Source organism: Bombina bombina, chromosome 2 (genome assembly GCF_027579735.1).
Source record: "Bombina bombina isolate aBomBom1 chromosome 2, aBomBom1.pri, whole genome shotgun sequence".
NCBI classification, from domain to species: Eukaryota; Metazoa; Chordata; class Amphibia; order Anura; family Bombinatoridae; genus Bombina; species Bombina bombina.
This window is the reverse complement of record NC_069500.1, coordinates 19463724-19481250: the sequence shown is the minus strand read 5'-3', so window position 1 is coordinate 19481250 and position 17527 is coordinate 19463724. Positions and strand designations below refer to the sequence as shown.

Here is a 17527-nt window from a genome sequence, read left to right as displayed (position 1 = left end):
CCTCTCTGTTGGAGGTAATACTTTCCATCAAATTTAAAATAGTTATTCTGTAAAATAAAAGCCATACAATCTAAAATAAATTTTTGTTGAATGGGATTCATATCTTTATCTTGTTTCAGATACATTTTTGTAGCTTCTAGCCCATGTGTGTGTTCAATACAGGCGTAAAGTGAGCTTACATCGCACGTAGCCATTAAGTAATTGTCATTCCATTTTATGTCTTTAATGATATTAAGAAAATGTTTGGTGTCTTTTAAATAAGAGGAAATGTTCTTTACATGTTTCTGCAGAAAAAAGTCAACATAGTGGGGGGTAGTTATCAAGCCGTCTACTTTTCTGCCTTCGCCGGCCCAATACGCCCGCCTAAGCTCGCCTGCCTTCGCCGCCGCGGACCTTGAATACGTTCACCTAAGTTATCAAAAAAAGCTGTCAAAAAGACGCGGGGCGATGAGCAGCGGACTGTGAGAGTTATCACTCATCCGATCTCGCTGCCCTTCGGCTTTTTCCCAGCTTTATTGCTAGCCTGTCACTAAGCACTCACACTAAACTACACTGTTCTATCCCTATACCGGCGCCCCTGGAGCCCCCCGCAACTAAATAAAGTTACTAACCCCTAAACCGCCGCTCCTAGACCCTGCCGCAACTCTTATAAATGTATTAATCCCTAAACCGCCGCTCCTAGACCCTGCCGCAACTCTTATAAATGTATTAACCCCTAAACCGCCGCTCCTAGACCCTGCCGCAACTCTTATAAATGTATTAACCCCTAAACCACCGCTCCCGGACACCGCTGCCACCTACATTATACCTAGTAACCCCTATCCTGCCCCCCCTACACCGTTGCCCTCTATAATAAAGTTATTAACCCCTCTCCTGCTGATCCCGCACCTCTCCGCAACTAAATAAATAGTTCAACCCCTAAACCACCGCTCCCTGAACCCACCGCAACCTATATTAAACCTATTAACCCCTATCCTGCCCCCCCTACACCGTTGCCACCTATAATAAATTTATTAACCCCTATCCTGCCCCCCACTACGCCGCCGCCACTGTAATAAAATTATTAACCCCTAAACCTAAGTCTAACCCTAACGCCCCCCTAACTTAAATATTAATTAAATAAATCTAAATAATATTTTTATTATTAACTAAATTAATCCTATTTAAAACTAAATACTTACCTATAAAATAAACCCTAATATAGCTACAATATAAATAATAATTATATTCTAGCTATCTTAGGATTTATTTTTATTTTACAGGTACCTTTCAATTTATTTTAACTAGGTACAATAGCTATTAAATAGTTATTAACTATTTAATAGCTTACCTAGCTAAAATAAACTGAAATTTACCTGTAAAATAAATCCTAACCTAAGTTACAATTACACCTAACACTACACTATACTTTAATAAATTATTCTTATTTAAAACTAAATACTTACCTGTAAAATAAACCCTAATATAGCTACAATATAAATAATAATTATATTGTAGCTATCTTAGTATTTATATTTATTTTACAGGTAACTTTGTATTTATTTTAGCTATTTAATAACTACCTAGCTAAAAGAAATACAAAATTACCTGTAAAATAAATCCTAACCTAAGTTACAATTAAACCTAATACTACACTATCATTAAATTAATTAAATAAATTACCTACAAATAACTACAATTAAATACAATTACATAAACTAACTAAAGTAAAAAAATAAAAAAAGCTAAGTTACAAAAAATAAAAAAATAAGTTACAAACATTTTAAAAATATTACAACAATTTTAAGCTACTTACACCTAATCTAAGCCCCCTAATAAAATAACAAACCCCCCAAAATAAAAAAATGCCCTACCCTATTCTAAATTAAATAAAGTTCAAAGCTCTTTTACCTTACCAGCCCTTAAAAGGGCCATTTGTGGGGGCATGCCCCCAAAAGTTCAGCTCTTTTGCCTGTAAAAGAAAAATACAACCCCCCCCAACATTAAAACCCACCACCCACATACCCCTAATCTAACCCAAACCCCCCTTACAAAAACCTAACACTAATCCCCTGAAGATCATCCTACCTTGTCTTCACTCAGCCGAGCAGCGATGGAACCGAAGTGGACATCCGGAGAGGAAGAAGTTAATCCTCCAAGCGGCGCTGAAGAAATCTTCCATCCGATGAAGTCATCATCCAGGCGGCGCTGAAGAAGTCTTTGATCCGGCCGATGTCATCTTCCAAGAGGCGCTGAAGAGGTCTTCTATCCGGGCGATGTCATCTTCCAAGCCGGGTCTTGAATCTTCCTCCCGCCGACGCGGAACCTCCTTCTTCACCGACGGACTACGACGAATGAAGGCTCCTTTAAGGGACGTCATCCAAGATGGCATCCCCTCAATTCCGATTGGCTGATAGGATTCTATCAGCCAATCGGAATTAAGATAGGAAAAATCTGATTGGCTGATCGGAACAGCCAATAGAATGCGAGCTCAATCTGATTGGCTGATTCCATCAGCCAATCAGATTTTTCCTACCTTAATTCCGATTGGCTGATAGAATCCTATCAGCCAATCGGAATTTAGGGGATGCCATCTTGGATGACGTCCCTTAAAGGAGCCTTCATTCGTCGTAGTCCGTTGGTGAAGGAGGTTCCGCGTCGGCGGGAGGAAGATTCAAGACACGGCTTGGAAGATGACATCGCCCGGATAGAAGACCTCTTCAGTGCCTCTTGGAAGATGACATCGGCCAGATCAAAGACTTCTTCAGCGCCGCCTGGATGATGACTTCATCGGATGGAAGATTTCTTCAACGCCGCTTGGAGGATTAACTTCTTCCGCTCCGGATGTCCACTTCGGTTCCATCGCTGCTCGGCTGAGTGAAGACAAGGTAGGATGATCTTCAGGGGATTAGTGTTAGGTTTTTGTAAGGGGGGTTAGGGTTAGATTAGGGGTATGTGGGTGGTGGGTTTTAATGTTGGGGGGGTTGTATTTTTCTTTTACAGGCAAAAGAGCTTAACTTTTGGGGGCATGCCCCAACAAATGGCCCTTTTAAGGGCTGGTAAGGTAAAAGAGCTTTGAACTTTATTTAATTTAGAATAGGGTAGGGCATTTTTTTATTTTGGGGGGGTTTGTTATTTTATTAGGGGGCTTAGATTAGGTGTAAGTAGCTTAAAATTGTTGTAATATTTTTAAAATGTTTGTAACTTATTTTTTTATTTTTTGTAACTTAGCTTTTTTTATTTTTTGTACTTTAGTTAGTTTATGTAATTGTATTTAATTGTAGTTATTTGTAGGTAATTTATTTAATTAATTTAATGATAGTGTAGTATTAGGTTTAATTGTAACTTAGGTTAGGATTTATTTTACAGGTAATTTTGTATTTCTTTTAGCTAGGTAGTTATTAAATAGTTAATAACTATTTAATAACTATTCAAACTAGCTAAAATAAATACAAAGTTACCTGTAAAATAAATATAAATACTAAGATAGCTACAATATAATTATTATTTATATTGTAGCTATATTTGGGTTTATTTTACAGGTAAGTATTTAGTTTTAAATAGGAATAATTTATTAAAGTATAGTGTAGTGTTAGGTGTAATTGTAACTTAGGTTAGGATTTATTTTACAGGTAAATTTCAGTTTATTTTAGCTAGGTAAGCTATTAAATAGTTAATAACTATTTAATAGCTATTGTACCTAGTTAAAATAAATTGAAAGGTACCTGTAAAATAAAAATAAATCCTAAGATAGCTAGAATATAATTATTATTTATATTGTAGCTATATTAGGGTTTATTTTAAATGTAAGTATTTAGTTTTAAATAGGATTAATTTAGTTAATAATAAAAATATTATTTAGATTTATTTAATTAATATTTAAGTTAGGGGGCGTTAGGGTTAGTGTTAGACTTAGGTTTAGGGGTTAATAATTTTATTACAGTGGCGGTGGCGTAGTGGGGGGCAGGATAGGGGTTAATAAATTTATTATAGGTGGCGACAGTGTAGGGGGGCAGATTAGGGGTTAATAAATTTATTATAGGTGGCGACGGTGTAGGGGGGGCAGGATAGGGGTTAATACATTTAATATAGGTTGCGGCGGGTTCAGGGAGCGGCGGTTTCGGGGTTAATACATTTATTATAGTTGCGGTGGGCTCCAGGAGCGGCGGTTTAGGGGTTAATACATTTATTATAGTTGCGGCGGGGTCAGGGAGGGGCGGTTTAGGGGTTAATATGTATAGAGTAGCTTGCGGTGGGCTCCGGGAGCGGCGGTTTAGGGGGTAATAATTTTATTTAGTTGCGGCGGTGTAGGGGGGGACAGATTAGTGGTGTTTAGACTCGGGGTACATGTTAGGGTGTTAGGTGCAGACAGCTCCCATAGAAATCAATGGGATGTCTGTCAGCAGCGAACTTGTACTTTCGCTATGGTCAGACTCCCATTGATTCCTATGGGATCCGCTGCCTCCAGGGGTGGCGGTTTGAAAACCAGGTACGCTGGGCCGTAAAAGTGCCGAGCGTACCTGCTAGTCATTTGATAACTAGCAAAAGTAGTGAGAATGTGCCGCACTTGTGTGCGGAACATCTGGAGTGACGTAAGAATCGATCTGTGTCGGACTGAGTCCGGCGGATCGAAGCTTACGTCACAAAATTCTACTTTTGCCGGTCTCGAGCCTTTGATAACTAAGGCAAATCAGCCTCGCCACAAATACGCTGCGGAATTCCAGCGTATTTGAGGTTGACGGCTTGATAACTACCCCCCGGTGTGAGAGGTTGCAAGTTAACGAATCAATGCCCGATATGATGGGGCGTCCTGGTGGATTTGACATATCTTTATGTACTTTTGGCAAAAAATAGAACACAGGTGTTCTGGGGTATTCTGTATTAAGGAATTTGAATTCTTGGGTGTTAATTATTCCTTTAGTTTTTGCCTCTGTCAGCATGTTGTCAAAATTATTTTTCATTCTATTTACAGGGTTGTTGACAAGTTTCTTATATGTCACTGTATCTCCTAATAATCTATATGCTTCTGTAAGATATTTACTTGTGTCCATAATTACGACCCCTCCCCCTTTGTCTGCTTGTTTTATAATGATGTTTTTATTCTCTTTAAGTCCTTTGAGGGTTTGTTTTTCTTTTTTGGTTATATTCCACTTCATGTCTTTGTTAGTGTCTATTTTATCTATATCTTCTTTCACTTTCCTTTCAAACATCTCTATTGCGCTCCCTTTTTCATGAGTTGGAAAGAAGTTGGATTTTTGTTTTAGATTAGTATGTATATATGTGGGGTCTTCATTAGCATAATTCGTTATTGGATTTTTCATGAAATACTTTTTCAGGGTTAATTTCCTAGTTAGTTGGTTCACATTGATTAGAGTTTCAAACTTATTAAGTTTGTTTGCCGGAGCAAATGACAGCCCTTTGCTTAGTATGGATGTTTCTTCTTGACTTAATGTTATTTTACTCAGATTGAAAATACCTCTCGTTTTTACTTTGATTTCTTGGTTGCCTTTTTCACACTTTCTAATCCCTCTTCCTCTACCTCCTCTAGTCTTCGTTTTCCTTTTGGAGGGTCGTGTGACTGAATTGGTCCCTCGTCTAAACAAGTTTTTGATGTGCCTACTTTTGTTTGTGTTGATGTTTCACCAGTGTTGTTTTCTTCTGTTAGTGAACTAAATCTGCTCTGTGTCTTAACTTCCCATTTGTTAGGTGTTTGTCTCTTTTCTGTGTGTGATCTATAATTACTATCTTTTATTAACTGTGTCTTCGTGGATCTCTATTATATTGTGTCTTCCCTCTCTTTCTTCATGGTTTCTCCCATAGTGGTGATTTTTATTATAGTGAAATTCTCTCCTATTCCTAGTGTCATTATATCTATCATCATAATCTCTATTCCTATCCCAATCGTTCCTAAATCTCCTTCTTTCTCTATTGTGATATGTTTCATATGTATACCAATTCCGTCTGTCATTGTCATTTGTGTAACCGTTTCTATTTCCATGTCTCATTTCTCTTTGATAATTTTCATTTTTGTTTTTATACTGCTCGTCATGTTTCCTATCTTTATATCTGTCAGTTGTGTTTATGTTAATTGTAGAATTGTCATTGTATTTATTGTGATCTTTCAAATTTAGATTCTTGTTAGGATTTGTGGATGTGGTGTTTTCCTCTAGTGTGGCTTTTTTACTAAATATGTGTGCGCTGTTAAAGTTTACATCTGTAATATCATCTTCATCTGAATTCCCATTTTTATTGTAGTCTTCTAGATCGCGTCTAAATTTCTTCCATTTAATTTCTAATACCTCTAACTTTAAATCTTCTAGGTTTTTTATAATCTCCTGTTGTCTCAGGTTAGATGTCTCTTTAAGTTTAATTCCCTCTAATTTATTTTTACTTTCTTGGATCTTTTCTCCTATTTCTACTATAGAAATATTCCTTGCTTTAATAATAATGTTAATCAGTCCTATAGAGGCTGTCTCGAGTGTGTCATACCACTCTTTAGTTAATTCTTCATTAAGTTTAAATGTACAATCTTTTTTTAAACGATTTGCCAGAACATTAAGCAATAAGGAACTGTATAATATTTGCCTAACCCTTAAATATCTGTGAAGTACATATATATATACGCTAATTTAACGGATACCAGACACATGGTTCATATACTCATTTATGCATTTATATATGTTTTTTGCTAGTCATACGCTTAGAGGTACATGAGTCCCCTCTGTTTATATTTTGGTTTTATCTTCTGAGTATACCTGCTTGCTTATACTATCTCAATTTGAGTTTTTATAGCTTTTTGTTTATGAAAAAAACACCAGTGTTTTTAATATTGTACTATTGTACTATTGTATTTTATCAAATGTTTTAAATTGTCAACTGATCACCACATGTGAATAGATCGTCATTTTTTGATCTCATATATAAGAATCTTTTATTCAATAAATATATATCTATTTGTATTATAGAATTTGAATCTAGAACCTTTATTGTCCTGGAGAGACATCATTTATCTTTTAATTTCAACACAGCCTATGTATGGTGAGAACATTATCAGACATACAGGGAACCTGATACACATTTACACCATTATTAGTCAGAACAGCATTAACTTGCGCCACCTATTTTGTTGATCTAATTGTACACAAAACCGTTGGGATAAGTTTTTTAAGGTGAGCATAGTTCTGCCCGAATGAATAGGCAATCACTATCATATATTGTCTTAGCTTATTTAGATAAGCTAAAGAAAATATATCCTATAGATATCTCACACAGATGGTTGTAGGCATGATTCTATATGGTTGACACCATTATTCTACTTATATTGATGTCTATGACTATAACCTTATATGACATAATTGATCTAGATAGTACTATTCCCAAGTTTATATGTTTTCTAATGCTCTTGGTCCAAAAGTGACCACCTACTGGTCTGGGAAATAATGTGTCATAAATATAAAAGAGGTCAGAAATCAAATATACAGGTTAACTATTTTCAATCACATGTGTATTTTTTTTTTTAAATGTTTATTTCCTTTGTATGCTGGATATGAATCACAGACTTTATCTGCTAACCATACCAATGTGTAGACATATGCCTATGTCCATAACTGTCCTCTAAGCTTGTTTATGTTTATAAGTTGTATGATCTCAATAAAAAAAATTCTGTAAAAAAAAAAATACAAAATTCTTCCTAAACATTAATATTTAATACCAGTATACTTATTACCCTTGGTCTAATTAATATTAAATATAAGAATAAATCGTCCTTTGAAATCACAACTACGATATAACTATAGTTTTAGAAAACCTTTGTTTAAAATATTAAATATACAATTACTTTACCAGATCACCAGTTTGAGAATTCAGTTAATATCCAAATATGTCTATTGTCATATGTCTTAGGGGAATTATGCACATTTGTAAGAGAATTAATCTTGATAGTCTCTTATTTACAAAGAGTGTCCCAACATATTTGTCTTACAGAAAACTGTGTTCGCACACTGGTCTCTCTATAAGCAAAAATGGCAACAAGCAGGATTGCAACAGTTACCAAGAAAACATTTTCAGCCAAGTTCCTTTTCTCTGTGTGCAGGGAGTTTTTGTCTGAGACTAAACTCCTCCCATTTCTTAATCATTTGATAGATTTGGATACGGCCTTTCCTCTGATTGGCTACTGAGAAATGTCATTTTCAACAGCCAAATGCCTTTGGATGTAATACTGGATTTAGGCCATCGGGGGCAGCAGACAAAGACAAACAGTTTAATTTTTTTAACACCGCTAAAAGTAAATATAGATTCCTATACATTTTTAATATGTATATTTAGTATATTCACTATTTATTGATATTAATAAACCTGTCTGGTCAATACATATGGTAACATCTAATATAATTGAAAATGTACCTATTGAGACTAAACATGAGCATATCTCTAGTAAGATTTTAAAATGCATTTAAAATCACATTTTCTATAAAAGGATTTAAAAGGATGCTAATGTTTTCAGTATGAATTATTAATTAATATATTTTATATTCTGATATAACATTGTTTTGAATACATGAAAACACAGATATGATATACTTCATGGGACAACATTGGTTTCTCACAGGTCTGAAATGAAAGAAATAATGTTGTTATTTTGACACAGTTAAACATTTATAATCCAGTACTGTTTGCAACTGTGTGTATCTATATAGTTGAACAGTTGTAGTCCCGTGTATACTACTCACTTTGGAGTCCCACTATTGCGGTTATCACAGGGCAAATGAGAGTTCAAGATATGTTTATCTCCAAGATAAAACAAAGTAACCAGAACGAAAGGCTTAGCACTCTTGCAGCGGTTCCATAGGAATAATGATGATATCTACGTAGATTCCTCTAGTCTCAGCTGGTAACCACTTACTTACACAGAACAGCGTGTCACGCCGAAATCCTCTGTGTGTGTGTGGAGCCTTGTTCCTGTGCTGGCAATACGTCATCCAGCACGGCTGTACCAATGAGATCTAGGGGATCCTCCACACCCCCACAACGATCAAGAAGAAACAATAGCACCAAAACACTGTTCCGATCTCACCGGAATAAGCAAGGAGAGTGGTTTAGAGATTAAAAAGTTCCATTTATTTCATCAAGTTTAAAAAAGAAGAAAAGGACACAGCATAGCAGAGGATACAGCTGTATCCTCTGCTATGCTGTGTCCTTTTCTTCGTTTTTAAACTTGATTAAATAAATGGAACTTTTAAATCTCTAAACCACTCTCCTTGCTTATTCCGGTGAGATCGGAACAGTGTTTTGGTGCAGTTAAACATTTAGATTGATTATATAGCTACTTATTAAATTCAGCAAATATTTATCTAATATATTACTGTTAGGCATTTTTTTTTCTCAGATCCACAATTACACATTTATACCATACTGAGGAATACCTTAACTGAAAATTAAACATAAGTTGTACTTTAAAATGAATTTCAAAGTTATAGTATAGACATGTGTTCATAATGTGTATTTAGAATTTCCCAGAGGCTTTGTGACCTAACATTTGATTGCAAGTAAGTGTTAATTACTATTTTCCTGAGCTTCACTTTCTATTTCAGTGTGTCTGTATATCTCCACATGGGGGTCATTACCTGATAACCTCCAGTACATAGATTTTGATCTGAGCAAATGTGATTTAGCATATTGAGTGGGGAGGGGTTCTAATGTGTAATCAGCAAGGCATCTCATGTCTGACCTCAGATTTGCAATACACAGAATGTATTCAGCAATAAAATAAGCATACTCAAATTTAATATTTGATAGATTGCATACTTATTTTATCTTATTATATATATATATATATATATATATATATATATATATAATCTACTGACATTCACAGATACCCTGACACATCCTATACCTGAACTCCTGTTCATCCTCGAAGTAGATGCCTCATCTATTGCTGCAGGGGCTGTACTCTCCCAATGTAACCCTGTCACAAGCAAAATACATCCAGTGGGTTATTTCTCCAAAAGATTTTGTCTTGCCGAACTCAAAGAGCTATTAGCCATAAAACTGGCTTTGGACGAATGGAGACACTGGCTCGAAGGCACCAGTCAACCATTTCTAATCTTGACTGACCACAAGAATCTCCTTTATCTCCACACGGCTAAATGTCTCAACTCTTGTCAGGCTCGGTGGACTTTATTCTTTTCCAGATTCAATTTTATACTTTCTTATGTCCCTGGTACCAAAAATACTAAGACAGTTGCTTTGTCCAGGCAATTTATACCTACAGATTCTGTACAGTTTGATTCAGAACCTATACTTCATCCTGTCAGTATACTGGCTCAATTATCCACCTTCACTTTTTAGGCACTACGCTCTGCTAAAGATAAAATACCTTCTTCTTGCAAACTTCCTCCAAGACTTATATGTGTCCCTTCTGAACTTTGCCTTAAGCTGCTGCGATGGGCTCATGATAGCGTGCTGACCGGACATCCTGGGGTTAACAATACCTTGTGGAAACTCAGACAACACGTTTAGTGGCCTTCCATGGTCAAAGATGTTAAGGAATACATTTCCGCTTGTAATTCTTCTGCCTCCAATAAACAAACAGTCTCGACAATTACCTTCTGGATTATTACAACCACTTCCTATACCTCATTATCCCTGGTTACACATCTCCATGGACTTTATTACTGAACTTCCTCTTTCTGCAGGAATTAAGGCCATATGGGTTGTGGTAGAAAGATTCTCCAAGTCTGCCCATTTCACTCCTTTTCCTGGATTGCCCTCCGCTCAGAAACTCTCTGAACTCTTCATCCTTCATGTCACCCGATTGCACGGGTTCCCATTGGACATAGTTTCTGATATATGTGTCCAATTTGTCTCTAGATTTTGGAGGTCTATATGTAAACAATTAGGTATCACCATTTCGCTATCTACCGCTCATCACCCCCAATCTAACGGTCAGACTGAGCGAGTGAACCAGTTACTGGAAACTTTTCTCAGGTGCTATGTCAATCATCAACAATCCAACTGGTCTCAACTTCTTCCTCTAGCGGAACTGGCCCACAACTTCTGTTTTAATTTCTCCTTACAGACGACTCCATTTAGGGTTGCCTACGGATTTGACCCTATAACCTTCCCTATGTCTACTTGTACTTCTGGAGTTCCTGGTGCTGACCATGCCATTAAGAATCTCTGCAGCCATTGGCAACATGTCTGTCAAATGCATATACACTCCTCCAGAAGCTATAAGAAATGTGCCGATCGCAAACGTACTAAGACACCCTCATACCGCACTGAAGAAAAAGTGTGGTTATCCACCAAATTCATTCAACTTAAGCAACCTTGTGCAAAATTGGGTTCCCGATTGTACATTTCGAATTTTTAACAAGGTCTGTTCTACTGCCCTTTGAGTGGCTTTACCCAAGACCCTCAAGATCCACCCGGTATTCCTTGTCTCCCTTCTCAAACAAGTCATAATAAACAGATACTCCACCAAAGCTAGTCCACCTCCTCCTTTACTTGTGGATGGTACTTCTGAATTTGAGGTCAGCCAGATTTTGGACTCTAGATTACGGGGTAACCAGTTGTATTACCTGGTGCATTGGAAGGGTTATCCCATTGCTGAGCGGTCCTGGAAGCCAGCTTGTCACGTCCATGCTCCTAGGCTTATCAAAGCATTTCACAGAACCCATCCTGACAAACCTGGACTTGGCCCCCGGAGGGGTCCTTGAGGGAGGGGCATTGTCACGATGCCGCTCCACTGTTCCCCTACGGCTTGGTTCTCTCTACCTATACGGCGCAACGTGATGTCCATTCTTGGCAGACCCACTATGATGACATCAGGCGGGTTACTTTTTCTGTGAGTATGTTCCTGTTTCTGAACCCTACACTGCCTGATACCAAGTTGCCAAACTCTGCCTGCCTGACTACGCTGTTGCTTAACCCTATACTGCCTGATACCAAGTTGCCAAACTCTGCCTGCCTGACTACGCTGTTGCTTAACCCTATACTGCCTGATACCAAGTTGCTAGCATGTGAGTTGAGTTCACGCTAGCATTTGGGTCTGATCCTGGACTTTACCTATTCCTGACAGATATTTCTTAGGTAATGTGACAGGGGTACAACAGCTAGGGAAAGAACTGGTTCAGGATGAACCAGGAAGCAGGTTTGGCTGCAATATGAGGAAAATAAAGTTTTAACCGGTAGCCCATTTAATCACAGGGTTGTGGGTACAGAGCCATGGGAAACTCAATATCAACGGGAACAGAGGTCAGGAAACCAGATCCAAGCTGATGGTCTCAATGTGTTGAGTGCTAATGCTGAGACAAATTGAGGAAATTTCATAGGTAACCGGGCCAGTCTTGATGGGGTGCGTCTTGGGTTCTGTATACATTCAGCCAGGTATTAAACCAAGAAATACCCACTGGCCCGAGATTCAATGATGGCTGTAATCTGGTGTAGTTTATCAGCCCACTGAAGAGACAACAAAATGGAAAGGTAAGAGGGTGGAGTAGGTGAAGTATTCAGGGAGAAAAGAGAGGTAACTACCTTGGTGAAGGTGCAGGACAGACAAGGCTGGTCTTCAGCATATGACCAGCATCTCCACAGTAAAGACAAAGTCCTTGTGTCCTTCTGTTGCTGTGCTCCTCTGAACAAAAAGTGAATGGCGAACCATTACGATCTGCATAGGTTCCTCTGCATAAGTAGAAGGAGCAGGAGGGGTAGCCACCCCAGCAGGTTCCAGGCATTGAGATGGCTGAGCCGTTCTTGCCTTCTCTCTCTGAAATGTTGATTAAGCTGTGTGACTAACAAGATCACTTTTTTTCAGGGAGGCCAGGATTCCTATCTGCACAAGCTTGTCTTTAAGGGCTTCAAATAATCCAATGCAGAACTGGTCAATAAGTCTAGTTTCATTGAGTCCTGTATCAGATGCTATTTCACGGAATTCAGTGATGTACTCTTCCACAGGCAGCTAGTAGTTCCTGTATAAAGAGGGAAAAAGAAAGGCACCACATAGGGAAGTATGTCTTGAACTCATGCAATATGGTAAGTACAGGATCAGGATCCCCCCCTTAAGGTGGTTACTCACAAGAGACAGCTGCACATATAGAGTGCCTAGCAGGACAAGACGGGTCCAGTACAGTCGCCCGTCAGACTTTCACCGGTATATATATGTATTAATATATATATGTATATATATATATATATATTAATGTATTGATATGTGTCTATATGTATACATAAATATATATGTACAGTCATGTATATAGACATATATATATAAGTGCATTGGCACCCTTTGCAATTAAGTAGATGAAAAGATGTAAAACATATTTATGCACTATTCCTATTTAATAAAGATTTTAACTATGTATTTACTGTAAATATTTCAGATTTGCTAATGCGAATATGCTATGTTGTTTGTGTGATGTTTTTCCCCACCAGTTTTGTTTTCTTCATTGGCTTCTATGGGAAATGCAAAAATGAGATCATATTTGTGTGATCTCGGGTGTTAGTTTATTTTTCGAGCTTTTTTTCTACATTAATTTCTATGGGGGAATACATTCATGTGCACAGAAAAACTTGTTAGGATTTTTGCGCTATTAGGTTACCACTAGTGCAAAATAAGTTGTGTTTTTTTTTAAAATGAATGTAAATTTTGATGCTAAAGTGCGCGGTTTTTAAAAATTCAATTAAAAACAGGGGCACTTGAATTCATCAAAATTTACATTTCACTCGTGTTGTGAAGAAAAACTTACCTTTTAATCTAAAATGAGGAATACGGCTTGAGACACTGATTCCCCCGGGGGGGGGGAGCCATGATTGGAGGATGACCCATCCATCATTTCTGACATCAGAAATGGCTTACGACGACCAAAGATTAAAACGTAAGTTTTTTTTCACAGTGGGAGTGAAATGTAAATTTTGATGAATTAAAGTGCCCCTGTTTTTAATCAAATTTTTAAAAACCGGGCACTTTAGCATCAAAATTTACATTCACTTTAACTTGTAATAGGAATGTAACCCTGATTAGCGCAAAAGGCTTAACTCTAGGGGAGTTTTTGCGATCGCAAAAAAAAACTGCGTCACTTGTAATCTCAATCTTAGTATTATTCATTCTATATAGGCCACAATGAATGTTGAAATAGAGGTGGGCAGACAGGGGCAGGGAAATAACAGCACAGGGCTATGGAACCACACAAATGCTAAGGTTGATCCTGCCTTTGTTAAAGGAGTAGCAATGCAGTACTGGGAGCTAGCTGAACACAGGTGAGCCAATTTACATGAAGCATGTGCGTAACCACCAATCAGAAGCTCCTGAGACTACCTAGGTATCTTTTTCAACAAAGGATACCATGAAAACAAATCAAATTAGACAATAGAAGTAAATTGGAAAGTGGTTTAAAACCACATTCTCTATCTGAATCATGAAAGAAAAAAAACTGGTTTCTTGTCCCTTTAACTAGAGACAAATGTACATATTACATTTAAAGGGACATTAAATATTGAAAAAATGAATCCTGGTTTAACTAAAACATGGAACAAAATCTCCTTGGTCCTTAGATTGCTTCTCACAGGTTACACAGACTCTGAGGAAGATTCGCATTTTCATCAATTAATCTCGGAGCAGCAGCGAGTTTAAGCAAACCTGGGTGTCATGGCAACAGAGCCGTGACGTCACCTAGTCAGCATCAGCCGCTTACTAATAAATCTATCAAAGTCGGGGCGTGGTCATCTAATAAGAGCATCGTACCATATTAAGTAATGACCGCGCCTTCTAGATGGGAAACGGCCACATGCCCCGCCTCTAATCACGCCTATTGCTGAATACCCTGCCATTCTAAACACTGTAACCACGCCCCACTATGTATAATGTGCCTCAGTTGGCTTGTGGGACCGCCTCTTTAAGCATAAAGCTCTCATGGCCCCGCCTCTCTCATGAATAATGTGTCTTGATTGGCTTGTGGGAACGCCACTTTCAGCATAAAGCTCTCATGGACCGCCCTCTCTTATGAATAATGTGAATCGGTTGGCTTGTGAGACCGCCTCTTTCAGCATAAATCTCTCGTGGCCCCGCCCCACTCGTGAATGAATGACAAGCCGGACCCGGAAGCAGAGTTGTCGAGTCAGACTAATGTGCGCAGCGCCAAAGGGGATGTGACAGGGAGGGAGCTCAGCATCAGCAGCGTCACCCGGAGCAGCATCAGCACCATCATCCCGAGGCCGGGCCTTAACCAATAGAATCTGCGGGAGCACCGCGCCCATCCTAGGGCACCTAGCCTTGTAGCATCACCTGCATCCCGCAGCATCAGCGGCACCGAGCTCTACCGCCCGCAGAATACACACAGACAGCAATACATCATTCATAGGAGGGGTAAATCTGACCACAACAGGGGACACACAAGGAGTGCTGCCTTATTAGATACTCAAACCTGTGGCCCTCAATACTCACAGGAAGAGCAGGGGTGGCCCTAAATGCCCACAGGAGTGGCACTATACCCACTGACATCCTACAGGAGGGATACACCACCCATTGTACCCAGCAGGACTGGCACTATACCCACTAACATCCTATAGCAGGAGGTACCCACTGACATCCTACAGCAGGGGGCACCCAGATATCCTATAGGAGGGATACACCACCCATTGTACCCAGCAGGAGTGGCACTATACCCACTGACATCCTACAGCAGGAGGTACCCACTGACATCCTACAGCAGGAGGTACCCACTGACATCCTACAGCAGGAGGTACCCACTGACATCCTACAGCAGGAGGTACCCAGATATCCTACAGGAGGGATACACCACCCATTGTACCCAGCAGGAGTGGCACTATACCCACTAACATCCTATAGCAGGAGGTACCCACTGACATCCTACAGAAGGAGGTACCCAGATATCCTACAGGAGGGATACACCACCCATTGTACCCAGCAGGAGTGTTACTATACCCACTGACATCCTACAGCAGGAGTTACCCAGATATCCTATAGGAGGGATACACCACCCGTTGTACCCAGCAGGAGTGTTACTATAGCCACTGATATCCTACAGCAGGAGGTACCCACATATCATCCTATAGGAGGGATACACCACCCATTATACCCAGCAGGAGTACTGGCACCCAGCAGGAGAAACCATTGTGACAGGAGGGACCCAGCACCCACTGGAACTGGCACCTCACTGCACCCATCACATCTGACGGCAGGGTGCACACAATATTCTGCCAACATGATGGAAGAAATAGATCGGTTCCAGGTGCCCACAGTGCACTCAGAGATGCAGCCCCTGGTAAGGAGGCAGCGGGAGGGGGCACTGCATGGTGTGTAAATGGTTTGGAAAGAACAATTGCTCTGTGTCAGGGAAATGGTTAACAAGCTGGTTGCTTTTCAGGCATTGTACAATTCTATTCAGGACCATCTTTCCCTAGATACACAATTTGTGATGAGATTTTATACCAGCTCCAGGTTCTGAGAGGAGTTTCTCTGCTAATAAATAAGGGGCCCCAAGATTTGACCAGGGGATTGATGCCATATTACATACGGAGGTGAAACATCTCAGCGTAGAGAGGTTTCATATGATATAAATAAATATACACATTGTGTAGCACTTGTTTTTAAATAAGTCCCCGTGGGAAGGTCAAAGCCTCTAAATGTTAACCATAGGGTGGTAGGTGATGTTAACCATAGGGTGGTAGGTGATGTTAACCATAGGGTGGTAGGTGATGTTAAGGGGTTGAGTTGCTTCCTGGTGCCTCAGCTACTGTGATGATACTATAGGCAGGCGTATGTCAGTGAGGGACTTACTGCCTTTCCCTGGGAAAGAAGGAGATGATCCTATTGGGACACAAGCGTCTCATCCGCTTTGCGTTTCATAACAAAGGCCTGGCTAGTAACCTGCCTGAGCAGACTGGAAGGCCTGACATCCATATATATGAAGGCCTGATGTTTATAGAGAGAATACATATGTCCTGACCTGATGTATATGGGGAGGTAATGTACATTTCCTCTGGGGAGATATATATATATATATATATAGGCTTGGTGTCTATAGGGAAGTTGTGTATATCCAGACCAGACACCTTGGAGAGATAATGTGTACATTTAGACCTGATGTCTATAGGGAGATAATGTGCATGACACCCCACTTTGGAATATTATAACTTTTTCTGTTATTTATAAATGATACTTAAGTTATACAAGTCACAAACTAATAGTACAATTTAACATACATGTATTTAATTATTTTGTATAAGCAAAAAAAAAAAAAAAAAGAATATTAGCTAATTTTAGCTTAATATTGACTTTACTTTTTGCAAGGTGGTCAGCTGGGTGGTGTGGCTATTAAACAGAACCTGGGGTGAACACTGCCATGATGTATAATGCAAAGCATTGTGTGTGTGTGTGTGTATATATATATATATATATATATATATATATATATATATATATATATATATATATATATATATATATATATATATATATATATATATATATATATATATATACAGGTCTGACACACATAGGGAGATAATATATATACCCAGACACACC

At 38.8% G+C, this 17527-nt stretch overlaps 1 protein-coding gene across 1 annotated transcript in view; it reads left to right on the top strand.

Annotated features, from left to right (window-relative positions):
• Positions 1–15954: 15954 nt before the first annotated feature.
• The window catches only part of FAM219A (family with sequence similarity 219 member A), a 601226-nt gene continuing 599653 nt past the window's right edge, over positions 15955–17527 (top strand). The window contains exon 1 of the mRNA XM_053700975.1: positions 15955–16262. Coding sequence (XP_053556950.1) covers positions 16203–16262 — 60 coding nt within the window. The 5' untranslated portion in view covers positions 15955–16202. The remainder of the gene's footprint in view (positions 16263–17527) is intronic.